This window comes from Lontra canadensis, unplaced genomic scaffold, assembly GCF_010015895.1.
Source record: "Lontra canadensis isolate GAN:19392208 unplaced genomic scaffold, GSC_riverotter_1.0 scaffold9, whole genome shotgun sequence".
NCBI classification, from domain to species: domain Eukaryota; kingdom Metazoa; phylum Chordata; class Mammalia; order Carnivora; family Mustelidae; genus Lontra; species Lontra canadensis.
The window spans coordinates 16,476,653-16,500,274 of record NW_022631003.1 but is presented as its reverse complement, the minus strand read 5'-3'; the positions used below and the strand labels follow the sequence as shown (position 1 = coordinate 16,500,274).

At 40.6% G+C, this 23,622-nt stretch overlaps 2 protein-coding genes across 3 annotated transcripts in view; both read right to left on the bottom strand.

Moving 5' to 3' along the window:
• RIMKLB (ribosomal modification protein rimK like family member B) overlaps window positions 1-3,824 on the bottom strand; it is a 153,014-nt gene extending 149,190 nt beyond the window's left edge. The window contains exon 1 of the mRNA XM_032854916.1: window positions 3,648-3,824. The gene's annotated coding sequence lies outside the window, so the exon portion shown is untranslated. The remainder of the gene's footprint in view (window positions 1-3,647) is intronic.
• A 9,779-nt stretch (window positions 3,825-13,603) lies between these two features.
• On the bottom strand, window positions 13,604-22,145 carry APOBEC1 (apolipoprotein B mRNA editing enzyme catalytic subunit 1). 2 transcript variants are annotated; one of them, XM_032855400.1, is made up of 5 exons: window positions 22,062-22,145; window positions 17,068-17,095; window positions 15,000-15,397; window positions 14,506-14,624; window positions 13,604-13,828 (listed from the first exon to the last, which is right to left on the bottom strand). In XM_032855400.1, the coding sequence occupies exons 1-5, from the start codon at window positions 22,075-22,077 to the stop codon at window positions 13,679-13,681; spliced, it is 711 nt and encodes a 236-aa protein (XP_032711291.1). In that variant the 5' UTR covers window positions 22,078-22,145; the 3' UTR covers window positions 13,604-13,678. The 2 variants fall into 2 exon arrangements, with proteins under 2 accessions (XP_032711291.1, XP_032711292.1); XM_032855401.1 differs by having other exon boundaries at window positions 13,604-13,716.
• Window positions 22,146-23,622: the final 1,477 nt, after the last annotated feature.

The following is a 23,622-nucleotide window of genomic DNA, read 5'->3' as shown; positions in this document are numbered from 1 at the left end:
CCTGTCTGAAGTCACACACCATTGGAGAGATAGGCACAAAGCCTTGCTAGGTTGAGGCAGAGCGAGCTGTTCTAATCTTTGGACCGTGAAATGTGCACAGCACAAATAACTACCTCTGAGTGTTAATCAAATAAAACCTGCCCCTAGGGTTTTAAAGCTGTCATGGTCCATGAAATCTGGTTTCTTTTTCCTCCTGATTTAAATCCCGTAGGGATGTCATGTACCCTTTATCAGAGATGAGATCCAAGCCCAAAATTAAGCCAGGAGGGATAAAGAATACTGAAACCAGTGAGCTGCAGAAGTTGGCAAAGGCCTTCATAAAGATTGGTGAAGTTGAACTAGAGTCTTAAAAACACAAAATCAGTCAACGATAGAATGATAAAATTAGAAGGAACCTGGGACAATCATCTACTTGGGAGTATAAACTCTCACTTTTTTAATCCTAACTATGATACTATTTTTAATGAAGCGTTTTCACATGGGTTCACACAAAAATGAGATTTCATAAGTATATACTACAAAACAACTATGGCAATCACGTATATGGCAACAGCAACATAAGCTCTGAATTCCACCCTGTGTATCAGGATGGCTCATCTGTTCCATTATTTTAATTTATTCAAGATACTGTTAATCTTTCTTTGGTACAATACCCGGTGCTGTCCTTTAGACTTATCTTGACACTGATAATTCTACTATAAAACAGTTATTCCAGATCATCCAGTGTACTCTTCTTTTTTTTTTTTTTTTTCAAGATTTTATTTATTTGAGAGAGGGAGAGAGAATGAGCCAGAAAGAGGGGCAGAGAGAGAGGGAGAAGGACTTCTCGCTGAGCAGGAAGCCCCATGTGGGGCCCAATCCCAGGACCCTGAGACTATGACCTGAGCCTACCCTTAACCGACTGAACCCCCAAAGTGCCCCCAGTATACTCTTATTTGAAAATTTGTAATTTGTGTCTGTTGATTCAAGTTTGGGAGACACTGCCTTGGCAGTTTCAAAGGTGCCAGTTCTTAGCAAATACTGGGTCTCAGTGAAGCTAAGTGACGGTCATCAATGCTAGAAACATAAATAGCAGATTTCTCATTATATAGTATAAAAATTATGAACTTTTTTACTTCTTTGTGGGCAGGTCAAAATTTATTATACCGTTGTGTACACAGGTACACACATCTGTGTGTTCACTTGCTCTGAGTTCTGGGACGAGAAGGTAGTTACTCGTAATATAATTCAAGTTTGTTGGTTCCTTTGACTCCAGCTTTGGCATTGGTTCCAACAGTGTTCATTTCCTCTTTAATAATTAGGTGATGGGGGGTGCTTGGGTGGCTCAGTCGATTAAGTGTCTGTTTTCGGCTCAGGTCATGATCCCAGATTTCAGGGTTGGAGCCCCACATTGGGCTCCCTACTCCACAGGAAGCCTGCTTCTCCCTCTCCCACTCCCCCTGCTTGTGTTCCTTCTCTCGCTCTGTCTCTGTCAAATAAATAACAAAATCTTATTTAAAAAAATTAGCCAATGAGCAGGGCTGTCCGAGCAGACAGAAATGGTTCTGTCTCAGAAGACTAACTTTATACGTTAAAGTGAAGAATATATCTTTCATGATAAAGGATCAAATGTTTAGGTCGCCTGGGTGGCTCAGTGGGTTAGAGCCTCTGCTTTCGGCTCAGGTCATGGTCCCAGGATCCTGGGATGGAGCCCAGCATCGGGCTCTCTGCTCAGCAGGGAGCCTGCTTCCTCCTCTCTCTCTGACTGCCTCTCTGCCTGCTTGTGATCTCTGTCTATCAAATAAATAAATAAAATCTTAAAAAAAAAAAGGATCAAATGTTTAAAAATATGAGATCAAAAAGTCAGTCACCATCAGGGCACTGATCCCAGGTACCAAGAAAGGATATATTATATTAACTAGCAGAACAATTATCCACAGCTTGCTTCCTCCGGGGGATATCTTAGAATTGTAAAATCTGGAGGGTAATAGATCTGACATGTAAAGAGAGTTGTAAGAAATGCTCTTTTTGTCACAAATAACTGCTTCCTCTTTGGTGAGGCAGTAGAGTGGCGTGCAAGGACCTTAAAATGTGGAGGCAGAATCACTCAAAACTTAGAAGCTATGTGACCTTGGTCAAGTCATTTGACCCTTCTGTGCTTGTTTTCTTAATTATAAAGTAAGAATAAGAACAGTACTTACTTGATGGGATAGTTGCTAAGATTAAGTGGGCCCACATATATGAGCAATTTATACCAGTACCTTCTACAGGATGAGTACCTTTTTGTGTTTTTTTAAGATTTTATTTATTTTTTTTGTCAAAGAGAGTGCACAAGCAGGGGGAGTGGCAGACAGAGGGAACCGCAGGTGCCCTGCTGAGCAAGAAGCCTGAGGAGGGACTCGATCCTAGGACCCAGGGATCATGACCTGAGCCAAAAGCAGGCGCTTAACTGACTGAGGCGCCCCATACACGATGAGTATCTCATATAACTGCTGTTTTTATTACTTTTCCCCATTCAACCCAGTACTTGTGATCAAGCACATACAAAATTTGTTTCCCTGATTTGTTTACAAGTCTGCTTCTACTAATCGTACTGAACCTATAGGTTTCCCAAGCATCCATGGTCTCATTGAGGGTGGAGGGAAGGCACTTAATCTATAACTTTGAAACTCAGGGAGGCAAAAGTCAGGATTAGAGACACAGTTGTAGAATAATGAATAAGAACAGCTTTCATTTATTCAGTGCTCATTGTATTCCCGGCTGTTCTAAATGTGCTTTCCATGTTCATCTCATTTGATTCTCCTAACAACCCTACGATATAAGAACTCTACTATCCCCCATTTAGAGGATGAAACTGGAGCAAACAGGTAAAGTAACTTGTCCCAAGTCACACAGCAGGAAGCAATAGAGATAGAACTGGAGATTCCAGTTTGTTCTCTTAACTCTCAGACATCATATTGTCATATAATATTTATATATTGTAGGTTGGGCCGATATTCAGCCAACATCACAGTGCAACCAGACTAGTTGTCTGATTGGCTGGAGCCCTGTTCTGACTTAGTTGTTGCTTGGGCGATACCAACTATTACTCTATTATGACTATCACTTCTGATTATAGGTGGTCGTTAAAGCCGTGGAGATGGAGGAGATCTTTTGAGAAGTGTGTTTTTATAGTAAAAGAAAACTAGCATTTGAGCACCATGAAAGCAAAGGTGGGATCCGTTTTAGTCACTGATAATCTTCCAAAATTGATTTTACTCAGTCTCTGCAAATATGTAAAGGAAGATAAAGACCGAAGAGAGTCTATCTGTCCTTAGCATAGGTTTTCCAAAGGAGTTGAAGAGCAAAAGATAAGTAAATAAAATAATGTGTATACACTATTATTTCAAGAAATGTGGCTGGGAAGAAATGGACACAGGGCAGTACCACATTATTGGAGAAGAGAGGAAAGGTTGCCTTTTCTACTGGACATTTACGGCCTCATTAATGACATTCTGAAAATTCTAACAGACCCTTAAGAATTCCACAAAATTATTCTAGAGCTCATCTACTAAAAGAAATATGGAAAACAAATAAATAAAAATAAAAGAAACATGTGAGAACACCAAGAAAAATTCTGAAACTTGTTAAGAACACCAAGAAAACAGCAAGAAAATAACGGGACTTACCTCTTAGTTACTTGACCTCCTCCTCCTTTCTACCTTCCTTCTCAAACTCAAGCACAGACTCCCTTGGTCACACCCTCAGCAATGTTATCCATTGTAGCCATTTGGCTTTCAGAATAGCTAACCCATCCTGTTTCTGACCATAACAGACTATTCTTCAAGCTCCATTGTTGAAATACACCCACGAGACCTGTTTCATGATCTAATCAAGATTTCCAGCTGGTTGACCTTTCTGACTTTGCCCAACCTACCAGTCCTCTTCTTCATTTTCTTTCTTATTCAGCTCAGACTTGGGCTCATCTGAAGCTTTTTTGCCCCTCACTCTATTGCTTTCATCTGCTAAAACCCCATCTGCCGTCTCCATGCCTGCACCTTAGCTCAGTGTGACTGGAGAATGCCACACAAAAGGGAGATTGAAGACTATAAATTTAAGACCACCATCCCAGATGGGCCCTTATGACTGCAGAGCATAGTGAGTCTACTCAATTTTTCCTGGGGACTCTCTCCCCTTACCTTGGGTGGGAGGAGGTGAAGATGAGAGAAATATACTTATACTCTGGTAGATGTAAAAAGTCTTAAGAAACATTGTCAAAGAAAGTAAAATAATTGAGTACCAAGTCTGATACTCTTCACTCAAGGGAAATTCACCACGGACTGCGGGAGTCCAATGCCTCACGAACAATGGAGGGCTCTTCCCCAGGGATGTTTGGCCAAAATTGAGTATTATAAGTCATTAGAAGCCTCAGCTTGGAAACTTGGCATGATTCGCTAGGATGTAGGGATTTCCTTATAAGGCTAGCAGACCCTGTTTTCTAGGGTAAGGGGAGCTAAAGCCGAGTGTGTGTGTGTGTGTGTGTGTGTGAAGAAGGGTTGTGATTAGTGTGATGCTTCTTTAACCATGAAGCATTTCTCATAAGTACGGACTGACTTAGGTTTCAACTAGTTTTGTGCCGTGGACTGGCCACCATTTTGTGGGTCCCTAAATGAGGTTCTGGACTCAATTCCAATATAGGAGGGAGGTTACCCCCAAAGCTCAAGACACCAACTGGTATCCACTTGATTCTGACACTATCTACTGGGAGATAGCATCAGTTTGCACAGAATGAAGGCTCAGTCCCACAAGACTGTTGCGCAACCCCCCCCCCCCATCCTTGACTTCATACCCCAATGGCAGGTTGATTACCTTTGTTTTGACGATCGGCTACAAGCGGGGATTTTCCAACAACTCCCTGCAAAAGGATACCAATCACAAGTCCAGGCTGTCACCTGTGCTCCTGACCAGCTGGCTATAAATCAGGGTCTCTCTCAACCCTCTCCTAGGATTTGATTAATTTGCTAGAGGGGCTCACAGAACTCAGAGAAACATTTTACTTACTAGAGTGCCAGCTTCTTATAAAAGGATGTAACTCAGAGACAACCAGATGGAAGAGGACAATAAGCATGGTGTGGGGAAATGAGGGGAGCTTCCACGCCTTCTCCAAGTGCAGTGCTCTCCCCAAATCTCTACCTGTTCACCATCCCTGAAGCTCTTCAAACCCTGTCCTTTTGGCTTTTTAAAAAACGATGTCTCGGGGCGTATGGGTGTCTCAGTGGGTTAAAGCCTCTGCCTTCGGCTCGGGTCATGATCCCAGGGTCCTGGGATCGAGTCCCAAGTTGGGCTCTCTGCTCGGCGGGGAGTCTGCTTCCCCCTCTCTCTCTCCCTCTGCTTGCCTCTCTGCCTACTTGTGGTCTCTGTCAAATAAATAAATAAAATCTTTAGGAAAAAAAACAACAAAAACAAAAACAAAAAACGATGTCTCAGGGCACGTAGGTGGCTCAGTGGGTTGGGCTTCTGCCTTCAGCTCAGGTCATAGTCTCAGGGTCCTGGGATGAGCCCCGCATCAGGCTCCCTGCTCAGCAGGAAGCCTGCTTCCCCCTCTTGCTGCCTGCCTCTCTGTCAAATAAATAAATAAAATCTTAAAAAAAAAAAAAAAAAGCACCAAAAAAACGATGTCTCCTTGGGGCACCTGGGTGGCTCAGTCATTAAGCAACTCCTTGGGCTCAAGTTCTGATCTCAGGGTACTGGGATGGGATCCCACATCAGGCTCCCTGCTCAGTGGAATTCTGCTTCTCCCTCTCACACTCCCCCTGCTTGTGTTTCCTTTCTTATTGTCTCTCTCTCACTGTCAAATAAATAAAATCTTTTTTAAAAAAATGATGTCTCCAGTGCTTACGCAATGATGGATTAAATCATTGGCCATTGGAGATCCGTTTAACCTCCAGTCCCTCTCCCCTCTTGGAACTTGGAACTGAAAGTTCCAACCCTTTAATCACTTGGTCAGTTCCCTGGGCAAGTATCTCTCTTTGTTAAGTGACCTAAGGCATTCCAAAAGTTACTTCATTAACATACAAAAGACACTTTTATCATTCATCCTTCCAGCCCCTTAGGAAATTCCAAGGATTTTAGAAAGTCCTGTGCTAGAGAAATGGATGAAGACCAAATAAGTATTTATTGCAATTCAAATTTTAGTTCACAGTATCACAGTCCGAATATACAAATTACCTTTATCAGCGTGATATAGAAACTAGAGATTTATATATTTGCAGAAAATTTTAACGTTTCTCCAAAGGGGAAAAACAAAAACATCAAACGACAGAAAAATACATATGACAGAAATGGATGTTTTCTCTAATGTACAAAGCTTGTTTACAAATATTAATGGAGGAGAGATGACAAAACCAACAGATAAATGGGCAAAGGATAATAACAGACAATTCCCAGAGGGGCTGTTTTTCCCTTACCCAGTGTTGGCAAGAATATGGGAAAACTGGAAGTTCACTTTTTGTCTTAGAAATGTTCTTTCTGGACCTCTTTGCCTTCTTGCCCCAAACTATGTAATTACTTACTGAGTCTACTGTTATCCTGGGATCTCCCTTCACTATCACCCGGGAAAATTTTTTCTCCTTTCTTCTGTGCTTTAAACTTTTCTGAGCAGATAACATCAATACTGTCTTAAGAAAGAGTTGGAAGTTGGGACACCTGGGTGGCTCAGTGGGTTCAAGCCTCTGCCTTGGCTCAGGTCATGATCCCAGGGTCCTGGGAGAGAGCCCCGCTCAGTGGGGAGCCTGCTCCCCAACCCCCCCACACCCCACCCCCGCCTTTCTGCCTGCTTGTGATCTCTGTCTGTCAAATAAATAAAATCTTTTTTAAAAAAGAGAAAAAAGAAAGAGTTGGGAGGTTTAACCAACTCAGTCACCCAGGTGCCCTGGGGATTTGAAATACTAGCAAAAAGTTGCAAATGTTTGATGAATAGCAGGTCTATTATAGGTGCTAAAGTGCTGTGTTCAAATTCTAAATCCCAAGCAAGAACCATCAGGTTAATCAATTCCCAAATTCCTGCCACAGAAACTGAGAGAAAGTTTGTCTTGACTAAGCCACTAGGTTTTGGGGTAACTTGTTATATAGCAATAGATAACTAATACAGTAGTATTAGTCAATACTAATACTACTAATACTAATAGAAATTTCCAACTTCAGTCTTCTCTTTCCTTAAGCTATATATTATCTTAATCATTTCCTTTTCCTTAAGCCATGATCATCAAAATTTTATAGAGAGTAAATTAAGGCCCAGATAAGTTAATGTACTTATTCAAGTTTACAGTGTTTTAAGTGATGAGCTATGAACATTTTCAGGTTTTCTGACACACAGACAGTGTTCCTTGTATCCTCTCATGTTGACTTTAATAGTTTTGAATTACTGATTTTTTTTCCCTAATGAAATGATGACTAAAGACAAGAAGGTCCTCTATTAACCACTAACCTAGGCACTGGGGATAAAAAGATGGGTGAGGCAGGTCAAGTGGCTTTTGGATAAAGTCAAACTGTGAGATGAAGGAACAGTTCAGGGATAAATCTCATGAGAGTAGTGGATATGAAAAAGCTCAGATGCAAAATGTCAGAAAAAAAGGAATCCTTGTGAGTATTTGAGCAAGACAGAAATTTCAAGATTGAAAAAATTTATATTGACCTCAGAGATTAGTCAAGGGTCAAGCTAGACTTATTTTTCTTCAAGAAATATGGTGATCACAGGCATATCTTTATTTAATATGTTATGTATTTATTTAGAGTTTTAGGTCTTTTTTATATTGTTCCATAACTTTATCACATAATTCTTATATTGCTCATCATTCACACTTTAATGACTTAACCATGCCAACTTCACAAATCATAAATTTAATATTCAAGTTGCCAAACTCTTATTTTTTTAAGATTTTATTTTTAAGTAATCTCTACATCCAACATGAGGGTTGCAGAGGGAAAGACTCTTAAGCAGACTCCAGGCTGAGCATGGAGCCCCAACTCAGGGCTGGATCTCATAACTCTGAAAAATAACCTGAGTTGAAATCAGTCAGACTCTTAACCACTGAGCCAACCAGGAGCCCCATAGTTAGCAAAAACACCGAAAGCAAGAATAAAATGACAAAAGGTAAGTGATTCAGGGTGTGGAAAAATATGTTTAATATGTAAGACAAGGCAGGGAGGCTGGCTGGCTCAGTCAGTAGAACATGTGACTCTTTATCTTGGAGCTATAAATTCAAGCCCCACATTGGGTGTAGAGATTACTTAAAAATAAACTCTTTAAAAGTGTGTGTGTGTGTGTGTGTATAACAGAATATATATATATATATAACAGAACAACATTTAACATTACACAGATACATTTAAACTTAGCTCTCAGGGCGCCTGAGTGGCTCAGCGCCTAAGCATCCAGCTCTTGATTTTGGCTTAGGTCATGATCTCAGGGTTGTGAGATTGAGCCCTATGTTGGGCATGGAGCCTGCGTGAGATTCTCTCTTTCCCTTTCCCTTTTCCCCTCTAAAAAAAAGAAAGAAAAAAAAAGACAACCACCACCAACAAAAAAAAACTTAGCTCTTAGTTCCCTAAAAATCAAAACAAATGAGACTTTAAAAAATTAATAATTTTCAGTATTCTTCTTGTATAATAAAAGGAAATATATCAGTTCATGTGAGAAACTGTCTCTTACCTTTAAGAGGTCTTTTTTTTTCCCCAAGATTTTATTTATTTATTTATTTGTCAGAGAATGAGAGAGAGTGCACAAGCAGGCAGAGTGGCAGACAGAGGTGGAGAGAGAAGTAGACTCCCTGCCAAGCAAGGAGCCCTATGTGGGACTTGATCCCAGAACCCTGGGATCATGACCTGAGCCAAAGGCAGCGGCTTAACTGACTGAGCCACCCAGCTGTCCCGAGAGGTCTTTTTTTAAAAAATGTAAATCTTTTGGGGTACCTGGGTAGCTCACTGGGTTAAGCTTCTGCCTTCGGCTCAGGTCATGATCTCAGGGTTCTGGGATGGAGCCCCACATCAGGCTCTCTGCTCAGCGGGGAACCTGCTTCCCCCTCTCTTTCTGCCTGCCTCTCTGCCTACTTGTGATCTGTTTCTCTGTCAAATAAATAAATAAAATCTTTATATATATATATATATATATATATATATGTATATATATGTGTGTGTATATATATATATACATATATATATATATATCTTTTTATAAGAACAATTAATAAATGGTATCTTTCATAGTAGTTAAAAAATGCATATAGTCAGGGTTCCTGGGTGGCTCAGTTAGTTAAGCATCTGACTCTTGATTTCAGCTCAGGTCGTGATCTCAGGGTCATGGGATCAAGGCCCACATTGGTCTCTGGGCTGAGAGGGGAGTCCGCTGGAGAGTCTCTCTCTTTCCCTCTCTCCCTCTCCCCCTCTCCCGAGCTTACACACATTCTCTCTCTCTGTTTCTCTCTTAAATAAATATATATAACTTTTTTAAAAATAAAAAAAAAATTAAAAATGCATACAGTCTTTAATAAGTTCTCAGCCCCTATTCAGCCCCCAAAACCACTGTATATCCCCATGCCAACCCAGGAAGGCAAGTGAAGCAAGTGACCGAACCAGTCTGCCTCCATTATGGAAATTGGTGAGATATTGGTTCCTGGCGTATCCTGAATGCCCAAACAGATTTTTTTAATTAAGTAATTTTTTAAAAAAGCACACTGACTTTTAGTTCCATGGCATTCCTTGTCTGACTCTGGCTAAACTGCATAATCTTTCAGTTTCTTAGTTTCCTCATGTGGCAGGCACTTTATATGTTCACCAAACTCCATTTTCTTCTCTTCCTGGACTCTGTTCTGTCTTTCTTAGAGTTGGGTGGGGCCACATTACTGATTTTTAATTAGTGGAATTGGGTCAGAGATGATGTTTGCCATTTCCAGCCCTTAATTCTAAGTATACTTTCCAGGCACATGCGTGGCTCAGTCAGTTCAGTGTCTGACTCTGGATCTCGCCTCAGCACTTGATCTCAGGGTCATGAGTTCAAGCCCCACTCTGGGTTCCATGTTGGGTGTGGAGTCTACTTTAAAAAAAAATAGAGTAAATAAAAGAAAAAAAAACACTCTTTCACACAAATTAATGCTTTCTGTCTCCGTTTCTCTCCTCTCTTGTGTGTACTCTCTCTCCCGTGAGCTGGCAGAATGTGAAGAATTCAGAAGACCATAGAAGATGGTGGAGTCCACAGTTGGAAGGAATCTGGGTCCCTGAAAAACTGCATAGAGCAACGACATTCTCACCCAGTTTACATTAGGCTGCAATATGATTGAGAAATAACCCTCTGGGGGCACCTGAATGGCTTACTTAGTTAAGTGTCTGCCTTCGGCTCTGGTCATGATCCCAGGATTCTGGGATCAAGCCCCACATTGGACTCCTTGTTCAGCGAGAAACCTTCTTCTCCCTCTCTCTTCACCTGCTGCTCCCCCTGCTTGTGCTCTCTCTTTCTCTGTCAAATAAATAAATAAAATCTTTAAAAAAAATAAACCTTTTTTTGTGTTTAGCTTCTCAAAGTTTAAGATGCTGTAAATTACAATAGTAAATCATCCTATAAATCCTAACAAATTCTTTATTAAATCTTATAATATTCTGAGTCAGAAGTAAGTAAAAACTTGTTCCTTGTTTCCCTTTAGCATATTAAAAATTAGTTCCATGTAATTATTTGTCCTAAACACACAGCAAAATCCAAGATGGCCTCCAATTATTCTCATCTCCTGGGATTCAAGTCTTTGTGTAGTCCCCTCCCACCCTGAATCACGGCTGCCTGGTGTTACCAACAGAATACTGCAGAAGAATAGTGTGTGATCCCAAGACTGAGTCATTAAAGACATGGCAATATCTAGCTTGGTCTTTCTTAGACCACTTGCTCGGTAGACAGCCAGCTGCCATGTTATGAGGACGTTAAAGCAGTCTGTGGAGAAACAGACTTTGCATCAACCATTAACACCTACTTTCCAGCCATGAATGTGCCACCTAGAAAGCATATTCTCTAGCCTCAGTCAAGTCTGGAGATGACTGCATCCCTGGCTGACAGCTTGAATGAAACCTAGTCAGAGACCCTGAGCCACAAACACTCTGATAAGAAGCTCCTGAATTCCTGATGAAGTTGACATAATAAATATTTATTGTTGTTTTAACCCACAAGATATTGGAATAATTGGCGACAGGACAGTAATGACACAATCCATGATACTACTGTTTGTTAAAATTTCTAGATTCTTCTTTGTTTCTTTTTTTCCCCTGCAGCATTATTGAGACATAGCTAACATATAACATTGTATAAGTTTAAGGGGTACAAAATAACAGTTTGATATAATATATACTGCAAAATGATTACTACAATAAAGTGAATAAACACATTCATCACCTCACATAGTTACAGTTGTGTGTGTGTGTGTGTGTGTGTGTGTGTGTGTTAAGAATGTTTAAAATCCACTCTCTTAGTAAACTTAAAGTACACAGTACAGCATTATTGGGGCGCCTGGGTGGCTCAGTCAGTTAAGTGTCTGCCTTCAGCTCAGGTCATGATCCTGGGGTCTTGGGATGGAGTCCTGCATTGAGCTCCCTGCTCAGCAGGGGAGTCTGCTTCTCCCTCTCTTTTTGCCACTGCTCATGTGTGCTCTCTCTCTCTCAATCTCTCTGTCAAATAAATGAATAAAATCTTAAGATAAAATACAGTACTGCTAAATATAATCACCATGTGGTACATTACAATCCTAGAAGTTACTCTTCTTAAAACTGGAAGTTCATAACCTTTGACTACCTTCATCCCTGCCCCTGGAAACCACTAGTTTTCTCTTTGTTTCTATAAGTTTGGATTTTTTAGAATCTGCATATAAGTGAGATCATATAATATTTGTCTCTCTCTATTTCAAATAGCATAATGCTCTCAAGTTTCATCCATGTGGTCACAAATAGCAGGATTTTCTCCTTTTCTATGGATATATAATATTCGTGTGTTTCTGTGTGTGTGTCTGTGTGTATAATATATATCACATCTTCTTTATTCATGCAGAAGGAGAAGGAGAAGCAGACTCTCTCTTTTTTTTTTAATATTTTATTTATCCACTTGACACAGAGAGAGAGGTCACAAGTAGGCAGAAAGAGAGAGAGAGAGGAAGGGAAGCAGACTCCCCACCAAGCAGAGAGCCTGATGCGGGGCTCCATCCCAGGACCCTGGGATCACGACTTGAGCCAAAGGCAGAGGCTTTAACCCACTGAGCCACTCAGGCGCCCCAGCAGACTCTCTTTTGAGTAGGGAGCCCAATGTAGGGTTCAATCCCAGGACCCTGAGATCATGACCTGAGCCAAAGGCAGATTCCCACCAACAGTGTACAATTGTTCCCTTTCTCCACAATCTCTCCAATATTTGTTATCACTCATGTTTTTGATGATAGAAATTCTAAGATGTGTGAGGTGGTATCTCATTATAGTTTTGCATTTCCCTAATGATTAGTAATGTTAAACAACTTTTCATGTAGGTGTTGGCCATTTGAATATCTTCTTTGGAAATATATCTATTCAGGTCCTTTGCCCATTTTAAAATTGGATTGTTTAGTTCTTTTGCTCTACACTTGTATAAGTTCATTATATAGTTTGGATATTTGCCCCTTATCAGATGTGTAGTTTGCAAATATTTTCTCCTATTCCGTAGGTTGCCTTTTCATTTTGTTGGTTGTTTCTTTTGTTGTGCAGAAACTTTTTAATTTGATATAGTCCCACTTTTCTATTTTTGTTTCGGTTGCTTGTGCTTTTAGTGTCATAACGATAAAATCATTACCAAGACTAATAATGTCAAGGAGATTTTTCTCTATGTTTCCTTCTAGGAATTTTATGGTTTCAGGTCTTGTGTTTAAGTCTTTAGCCCATTTTGAAATAATTTCTGTGAGTGGTGTAAGATAGGGATCCCATTTCATTTTTTCTTTTTTAAAGATTTTAGCATTTCTTTTTTTTTTTTTTTGCATGCAAAATCAGTTTTCCCACCACCATTTATTGAAGAGACTATCTTTTCTTCATTGAATATTCTTTGCTTCCTTGCCAAATATCAGATGACCATATGTGCGTAGGTTTACCTCTGGGCTCTGGATTTTGTTTTATTGATCCATATGTCCGTTTTTAATGCCAGTACCATACTGTTTTGATTACGATGCTTTGGAATATAGTTTGAAATTACAAAGTATGGTGCCTCCAGCTTTGATCTTGTTCCTCAGAATTGTTTTGGGTTTTCAGGGTCTTTTGTGGTTTCATATGAAATTTAGAATTCTTTATATTTCTTTAAAAAGTCATTAGAATCTTGAAAGGGATTACATTGAATTTATGGATCACTTTGGATAGTATGGACATTTTAACAATATTAATTCTATTAACCCATGAGCATGGGATATGTTTTCATTTATTTATGTTCTTTCCTTTGTCTTTTATCAGTAACCTAGATTTCACAGTGTACAAACTTTTCACTTCCTTAGTTAAATTTATCCCTAAGTATTTTGTTATTTTTGATACAATTGCAAACGGGAGTTTTAAAAAATTATTTTTTTAGATAATTTGTTGTTGGTGTATAAAAACATGAACTGAAATTTTCTACATTCTGGTGGCACTCACTGTTCCGTGGGTCTTCAGTGCCTGCTATAGAAACAGTGTACACAAGGAACCACTCTGTTCATCTCCAAATCACAGGAAGTTGTATCAACCCTGTATCTAAAAGGATATGGGGTGGAATAATTTGGTAATGGCAATTTTGAAGAGTAAGTCTGAACAATGTAAGCTGATTCTGATTTCTTCTTGAAATCTTTAAACAGGGAGGGAGACTCTGGAAGAAAGAAAAGTTAGAATAATATTTTTCTTCATACTACTATTACCAGAAACATTTTATTTTATTTTAAGATTTATTTATTTATTTGAGAGAGAGAAGTGTGAGCAGGAGGAGGGGAGGGGCAGAGGGAGAGAGAATTCTCAAGCAGACTCCTTGCTGAGCATGGAGCCTGATGTGGGGCTTGATCCCAGGACCCTGAGATCATGACCTGAGCCCAAATCAAGAGCTGGCCACTTAACCGACGAAGCCACCCAGGTGCCCTTACCACAAACATTTTAAAACATTAGTTGGAAGACTACTGAACAACTTTGAAGAGAATACAAATGGGACACCTCCATTTCTTCAATAGGATGGCACATACCAACATGGGAAAGGAGAATATCTGCAATTCTGTAGAACCTGTGAGTGTTGTGATAATAATGATAGTAATAATAACATCAAGTTAACGTGGAATCTACATATATCTTAGATCAGTTTATCCATTCCCTTCTCCCACTTTCTTCCTACAGAGGGATTGTTTTGTTCTCACATTTTCTTCAGATGGATCAAGTAATTAAATATAATATAAATGGCAAAAAGATGGTGAGGAAAGTACATATCAATTCATCAGAAAAGGAGTTTGAAGAAGGATGCTTCTTTTGGCATGAAAATCTCTGCCCCTTAGAGTAACTTACTAGAATTATGCAGTAGAGTTCCAGCTCATACAGCTTCATCCATAGCTCAGGGTATCTTGGCCAGTGATCTTCTTTCCCAGGTGGGTAGTTGACAAAATTCTTCCAGCAATGATCATACTCTGAGGAAACACAAATCTTGGTTCATTCCATGAATACAGCAGAAATTTACTTCAGGGAGCCCAACTTATACTGTCTAGAAAACCCATTAGCCTTTTTAGCATTGGAGAAGGGCCACTTTCCCCCAGAATCCCTAAAAAAGAACAAAGATGAAGATGGCTGAGAGGTCATAGTGGCAGGAATGGTACTTCCATTCCATTGATACTTCCTTCCTATGAAGTTCAGACCCTGTCCTTTCTTACATGATTTTGGACTTTCACTTCTGAGACTTTCAGATAATAATAATAATAATAATAATGGGATAATCAGTATCCTGGCCTTGAAACATACCAGCACCATGGTCTCTCATAAACCATGAGATTCTTTGTTGTTTTTACCTGGGGCTCTCATGATCTGGACAGTCACACCACTTTTGAGGAGGTCTCGGAGTCCTTGCCGGTTTTGTGGATGCATGTGCCAGAAGAGCCGTGTTACATAAATAACCAGAGTGACACTAGGGTGTTGACTCAAAAATCCTCTAATGGCCTTGCAGCATTCCCAACACGGACTCCAGGACAGGAACCAGGTGATAGAACAGTGGGTGGATGGGCAATACCGTCTTTCTGAAGTAAATTTTTCTATAAAATTGAGTTCCACATGGTTGACAGTATTTTTGCCTGTGTTTCGCCACATATTATGGCTTGTGCCCCACTGGATTTCATAGAGCAGGCAGGCCTCTTTACGGAGTTCTCTGGGATCAAAGAAGACTTCAAATTCCCAGGGTTCAATTCTCCTCCTGAAACACAAGCAGCACTCCCATGTTGTCACGCTATCTTTGGAGGGACCTTGAAAATCACTTCCTGCTCCCCTCTTCTATCAGGCAGATATAAAACATGACATCTCAGGAAACCTTGTTTCCTATTCTATTTCTCCAAGTTATCTAGGAAGGTCCATTTGAATTATCAGAGTTTCTCTCACAAGCATAGTGAAGAGATTTTTCCCAACCCATCTTATTTGGTTACCATTCTCTCTATACTGTTATCTACTAATTTTGAATCAGATATAAATGTGTCCTTGTTTCTCTTTTAAAGGCTTCTCTTTGGGGCACCTGGGTGACTCAGTTGCTAAGCGTCTGCCTTTGGCTGGGGTCATGATCACCATCCTGGGATTAAGCCCTGTATTGGGCTCCCTGCTCCTGCTCAGCAGGAAGCCCTTTTCTCCCTCTCCCACTCCCTCTGGTTGTGTTCCCTCTCTTGCTGTCTCTCTATCAAATAAATAAAATATTTATTAAAAAATGAAATAAAGTCTTCTCTTTATCTTCTAATCTTTCTATCTTATCATGGAGTTGCCAGGTCCTGATTGTTAATCTTCAGCATGCCTCAATAGACTCTAACTAGATTTTAGGTGTAGAAGCCTCAAATTGCCAACAAGAGTCTATTGCCAAGTCTGAGAAGAGAAAGCGTCAGCCTCAGCATTCTTCCACATTAAATTCTGTATACTAATTCCTCACAAGAAAAAAATTCTGCTGCTCCCAATGACATCTTTATTCATTTAATTTTTAAGATTTTATTTTTAAGTAATCTCTACACCCAATGTGGGGCTCAAATTTACAACACTGAGATCAAGAGTCACAGGCTCTACTGACTGAGCCAGCCAGGCACCCCTCCCAATGACATCTTTAGATTTAATATTTTCCATGCATCAAAGCTGGAACTCAGGGGAGACTCAGGATTGTGCTGAGGACTCTTTTTTGCAATATGGTTGAGTCATCAGCTTACTACACCCTAATATTTCCACTCATCCCTAAAGTATTACATTTATTTATTACATAGATCAGTCCTTCCACCCATCCTGAGATAACATATTCCCTGACAGAAGATCCCCTGCTATCATGCTACATCTGAAAAATGGGCATATAGTATAAAACAAAAGGATGAAATCAAAGTGACAAATCAATTCTCCAGACTTTTCACTAATAGCTATACAATCATGTGATTTAAACAGAGAAGAAACAGAGGCAAGGCAAAAATGGAACAAAGCTGGAAGGTAATTTACTTGAATAAAAACCAAAAGACATACAAGCAAAGATACAGAAAGCAGTGATTGTAGAGAATGACATTGGAAAAGGTAAAAAGAGTAGCGCCTGGGTGACTCGGTGGGTTAAGCCTCTGCCTTCGGCTCGGGTCATTATCTCAGGGTCCTGGGATCGAGCCCCACATCGGGCTCTCTGCTCAGCAGGGAGCTTGCTTCCCTATCTCTCTCTGCCTGCCTCTCTGCCTACTTGTGATCATTCTCTCTGTCAAATAAATAAGTAAATAAATAAATCTTAAAAAAAAAGAAAAGGCAAAAAGAAAAGAGTGGGAGCATAAGAAGAAAGGAAAAATATGGAAAGCTATAGTCCTATAGCTCTTAAATCCACTTATTCTTGGTTGTATTAAATGCTCACTCTGATGGTTTTATTCTTACCTCAAGGTGGCATCTCCTGCTGAAGGACCTGTTGACCAAGAGATGATTATGTCAGATAATGCCCACATACAAATTTAGCTAAGAAAAAAATACTCTGTTCTTCCAAACCTGCAAACCATATCAGAAAATGGAGTTAAAAATTCTCTCCTGTATTAACTGGATTGGACCATTAAGGAAAGCAAGTTTCTAAGGGCTTTGCCAAAACCTGTTTGTCCAATCCCAAACCAAGTAATCCTCCTTAAGGCTCCAACAAGAATGATTCAGTGCAATGAGAAAGTCATTCCTCAGAGGGTCCTATGGTAATTTCTATGTGTTTCCATAGCATCTTGTACCTCCTTCATCATAGCAATCGTGCTGTATTTTTTTTTTTAGATTTTATTTATTTATTTGACAGAAATAAATAAAATCTAAATAAATAGATTTGTTGATCGCGAGAGAGGGAATACAAGCGAGTGGAGGTGGGGGGGTGGGGGAGGGAGAATCAGGCTTCCCACTGAGCAGGGAGCCCGGTGCAGGGCTTGATCACAGGACACTGGGATCATGACCCAAGCCAAAGGCAGACACTTAAAGACTGAGCCACCCAGGTGCCCCAATCATGCTGTAGTTTGATTGCTATTTATATGTCTATAATAACACTGAATTGTAGATTATGTGAGATATGGATTATGTATATCTTGTTCCAGACCCTATCACACTGCCTGGAACATGTTGGTTAGCAATAGATATTTGTTGAGAAAATACCTGAATGAATCTCACTCCTATCCATTATAGGATAGCTGTAGACAGATAGATAACAACATTGTGCAGAGAAAGTGGATCTCTCATATATTGCTGGTGGGAATGTAAATTGGTACCCTCTCTCTAGGAAATAGTTTGGGTGTTCCTTAATTAAAAACAACAACTCGGGGGTGCTGGCTGACTCAGCTGGTAGAGTTGTTAATGAGGCGCCTACTAAATGTTAAGCACTCTTTGAAATACAGGAACAGGGAACAAAAAAAAATCTCTATCTTTACACTCATGGAGTTTATATACTAAGCCACGGATTTTATTTGAAGTGTCCTGGGAAGCCATTAGCACATGTAAGGACTATCCAAGTTCAAGTACTAGATTTTAGAGGCCCATACTTCTCAAGACTCAGAGCTTTGAGGATGAAATGGACACTGGATTGACCTGAATTCAGAATATTCACAGAACAGAATTCTAAAGCTCTGAGGGCAGAAATGCGAGTCATTTGTTTTATTTGGAGAAACATGGACATTTATTTTGGCAACAAGCATTCCTGTTAAGGGTTTGCTTCCTGGTTATTTGAAATCTAAAATTTGGGGAAGCAGGAGAAAAGGATCATAAATCAAAAGGCACAATTGTTGCTATTACCAGTCTCTCTTTTCCAAGAAAGAGAAGACACAGAGCAAAAGGCTCCCCTAACATGATACCCTTTCACAGGGGGCCAGGGAGATGCACAAGTCACTGCCACCTCTGAGGGTGAAGTGGCTGTGTGGGATGCAGGCAGGACGTTCAGCCTATCCTACTGGCAAACCTTAACTCTGAGATGGTGTTTTTAAGCCAAGAAGAGTCACAAGTCTTGGAAGACACTTCCTCCAAAATGGGAGGAATTTTGCCCAAGGCTGTGTGTGTGTGTGTGTGTGTGTGTGTGTGTGTGTTTAGGAGTCCAGAGTATGCCACTGGCATAAAAATTATTTGGATCTGAAGACATTCAAAAATAGACTGTCTTCCCCTGAAATCTCTCATTTTCCTACAAACAGAGCCTTCCAAAAGAACTCAAAAGAAGTCAGTTGTCATAAGTCCCATCCCCTGGAACAAACCAGGAGAGATTGACTCTTACCACTCAAGATACACACCCACACAGACATTGTCACAAAAGCATATGTCCATCTAGTCTCCCAAGGGCCCATCTAGATTTCCTAAAAGTTTATTTGTTTTTCTATAAGTGCTCTTGTGCATCTCTGCTTTTCCTCTTAAGGTGGTATATAAGCCCCAAACTTTAAACACCTCTTTGAATCACATTTTTGTGAACTCTTGTATGCACGTTTGTCTTTTCTTTTGCTAATCTGTCTTTTGTTAGTTTAAATCTGAAGGCACCCAAAAACAGAATCTATGAGGGCAGAGGAAAAATTTTCCTCCCCAGCTCTGTGTATGTGTGAGCTGGCTGCCTCTGTCTGCGCATTTGTACTAGATGGTAGAGGGATAGTCCAGAGAAGATCCATGGCACAGTTTCCTGTAGACAGAAGATGATCCTAGTTGGAGGGTGGGACCTTTTTTTGAGAGAGAGAAAGCATGTGCAGGAGCAGTGGGGAGGGGCAGAGGGAGAGAGAGAATCTTAACAGGATTTAAGCCCAGCATGGAGGCCAGTGGAGGGTTGGGGGGGGGCGGTGTTTGATACCCTGAGACCATGACCTGAGCCAAAAGCAAGAGTTGGTCACTTAACCAACAGAGCCACCCAGGTACCCCTGGAGTATGGGACCTTTAAAAAAGAAATTAGCCAGATATTTAAAAACAAAACCAAAAACAGGACAGGGGTGCCTGGGTGGCTCAATGGATTGAGCGTCTGCCTTTGGCTCAGGTCATGATCTCAGGATCCTGGGATTGAGCCCCACGTTGGGCTCTCTGCTAAGCAGGGAGCCTGCTTCCCCTCTCTCTCTGCCTACTTGTGATCTCTGTCTCTGTCAAATAAATAAATAAAATCTTAAAAAAAAAAAAAAAAAGGACAGAGTCAGGAGTCAGGAAACACTATCCTAAGTGACACCTGAAGAATATACCTCTTATCCTTAAGAGGATATACAGGGAATTTAAGCACTGAGCTGGTGGAGGAAGAGGGTGGCTAACACCTTGAAATGGGTGCTTCTCAGACAATCCAAATTAGGGCCTTTGAACCAGCAGGTCCACACAGAGGGAACCCTGTAGAAATAGAGGCCATAACTATAGAAGAAGGTCGAATTCATGGTGGGTGAAGCAGCAGTGAGAACTACAGAGAGAGTGAGATATATTCTCAGTATCTACCCCTTTCATGCAATGCAATAATGCACAATGAGCCACAGGAGTTGGGATAGTCTGAGGGGTAAAATGCCCCACCTTCAGAGGCAAGTCTAGGAAAATTATTCGGATATTTCAACTAAATTATGCCTTTAGTCTTTCCCCCAACATGCCACTCAGAAGAGAATTTTTGTAGAGGAAAAGCATAATGGAGAAAAAATATATTTTGTTTCTTAAAACCCAAGACTGATTTGTGTATTCTCTCCTATCATCATGCCCACCTTCCGGCAAAGTCTCCTAACTGGTCTCTTTGCTTCCAAGTCTTCTCTGCTACCAGTCACAAAGGCACCAAGTGCCAGCTATGTCTAAAGCACTATTTTGGGCACACCTGGGCGGCTCAGTTGGTTAAGCATCTGACCTTTGATTTCAGCTCAAGTCACAATCTCAGGGTTGTGAGATCAAGCCTGGTGTCGAGCCACCCTGGGTGTGGAGCCTGCTTAAGATTCTCTCTCTCTCTGCTTTAAAAAAATTAAAATAACGGGCATCTGGGTGGCTTGGTTGTTAAGCATCTGACTCTTGGATTCAGCACAAACCCTCATCTCATGGCTTGTGAGATTAAGCCTCACGTCAGGCTCCATGCTCAGTGAGAGTCTGCTTGGATATTCTTTCCCTCCGCTCCTTCCCCTGCTCACTTGCTCTCTCTCTAATAAAATAAGATAAAATAAAATAAAATAAAATAAAATAAAATAAAATAAAATAAATAAAAGCACTATTTTAGTCATCACTATGAGATTCACAAATTCTCCAAAGATCTTCTCTGACCAAAACCTACCTCAATTTCCTTAGCCTAGTATTCAAAGCCCTCTGTAATATCACTCCAGGATCATTCCAGGTTTGCTTTCCTTTCCTTTTTTTTTTTTTTTAAAGGTTTATTTATTTATTTGAGAGAGAGAGTGGTGGGGAGGAGCAGAGAGAGAATCCTCAAGCAGACTCCTGGCTTAGCCAGAGCCCAACGTGGGGCTCCATCTCATGACCTTGAGATCCAGACCCTGAGATTGTGACCTGAGCAAAACCAAGAGTCGGTTGCATGACCAACTGTGCCACCCAGGTGCCCCTCCAGCTTTGCTTTCTAATCTCACCGCAGAGTATTCCCCCAGACTCTCCTAGATCCTAATCGGTTTACTCTTTGTATTTCCAAATATATTTCCATATATATTTATACTCAGTTTACTCTCTATATAGTTCCAAATATATTTATATTTGTAAATTCTCTCAAGCTTTTTGTGTCAACCAGGACTCTCTTTCTCTTTGCCCATCCAAATTCCACCCTTTCAGGATCCAGCTCAAATCCCACATCAGCTGAAAATAATTTCCTTCCACATCCTGAAGTGTTCTCCCTCTCCCATGAATTTCTCCAACGTTAAGTAACTGAATCTTAAATTATCAATTAACATACCCTTGTGCTTTCACTTCTGTTGCTGTTAATTAACAGTTGTATTTTTTTTACTTAATATTTTATTATGGTGAAATAAGCATTGATTTGGTACCATTTGATCAAAATCATTTGTGGATGTGAATAGTTAGTATTAATAACAATAATAAATCCTGTTTAAGAATAATATCAATAGGGTAGGTGGCTCGGTGGGTTAAAGCCTCTGCCTTCGGCTCAGGTCATGATCCCAGGGTTCTGGGATCGAGCCCCGCATTGGGCTCTCTGCTCGGCAGGGAGCCTGCTTCCCTTCCTCTCTCTCTGCCTGCTTGTGATCTCTGTCTGTCAAATAAATAAGTAAAATCTTAAAAAAAAAAAAAAAAGAATAATGTCAATATAGTAGTAAATAGGAAAATTGAAAAATGCCTAAGGACACAAGCACAGGCAGGACACACACCACACACACAGACACACACACACACACACACACACACACACACACGCATGCACACACACACAGATTTTTGCCCTTTTCAAGAATAAGGAGTTTGCCAGGCCCCCAGGTCTGGTTTACCTTTGTCAGAAGCCATGGTGCTCTGTCACTGGACTTTTCCCGTGGAACTGTATATCGTGCTGATTGCTCTTACCAACAACACGCCTGAACATGGTAGGTGTGACCACCACTACCTGGCTTGGGCAGAGGATGGATGACTCAGTCCTGAGTCTCAGCCAATTACTGGGTATCTAGATTGTACAAGATATGGGGACTTGCATCAATATGTTGATAAGAAAGCTTATGATTCAAATTATTAATCCTTTTTTTTTAAAGATTTTATGTATTGGATTGGCCAGTTAGCTCAGCTGGTTAGAGGCATGGTGCTAATAAAGATTTTATTTATTTGAGAGAGAGACCCCAAGTAGGGGTCGCAGCGGAGGGAGAGGGAGAAGCAAGCTTTCTGCCAAGCAGGGAGCCCCACTAGGAGCTCAATCCTAGGATAATCAGAGCCAAAGGCAGACACTTAACCAACTGAGACATCCAGGCACCCCTGAATTTCTAAGTTCTTCCCTGATAACATCTGAATTTAGTAACTTTTCCCTTTCCTTAAATTAAGTCTGACCCATCATTCTTTTATTAGAGAGCACAAAGGAAGAACAAAGGGAAGAGAGAATTAACCTGTTTGTATAACCTGAAGACTTTCAGTGGCCTTGCTTTTTAGCTATTATTTACTTATTTCTAACTTCCTCCTATTTTGCTCTTTGCCCCCAATCCTGTTGGAATGGGGAAGGGCACTGTTAGATGCAAAATCAGAAGAACTTTGGCCTCTGAGTTGGGTAATTATTGTACAAGTCTTAGGTGATCTCTCTTCCTTTTTGAAGCAAAGGTTAAGTGTATGGCCAAGTCCACTTCTGCTTTTTCATCCTTCTTGAGAAAGTGAATACTGTGCTCCAGATTACCATTGTCCCCTGTTGCCTGACCCCTGGCTCAGGCATCTCTGTGTTTCAGCACAGACTCCCAGAATTGAGGTCACTTTCAAGATCTAAGGCTCCCTCCCTCTAGCATCTCAGATCTAGAGCTTCTGAATTTGAGTCTCAAGAATCATGAACCCTGTACCTGAGCCCTAAATATAAGACAGTTATTAATCATGAAAGTCAAACTAGAGTTTCCGTAGGCAAAGCAGTTGTCCAAGTGGCAGGTGAGAGTTTTGAAGAAGGTACAAAAGTGCCACATCATAAATGAAGGCCCTTCAGAAGTCAGGTGTTTCAAATTTGTATTTGTGGTAAGTAGAAGAACAGCCCTCCCCCACCCCCGCCATGTCTGCTTCCTAATTTCTGGAACCTGTAAGTGTGGTACTTTACAATGGCATATGGGACTTTGCAGGTGTGATTAAGTTAAGGACCTTGGGGTAAGATTATCCTATCATGAATACCCTTATCCCATTATCCTATCAAAAGTACCTTGTAAGAATGATGCAAAAGAATCGGAGTCAGAGAAAGCCATGTGACTATGAAAGCAGAGATATGGTTGGAAGGGACCATGATAGAGAATGAGGACAGCCTACATGGAAAGGCATGCAAATGGATTTTTCCCTGGAGCCTCCTTAAGAAATGTTGCCCCGATGACACCTTGATTTTAG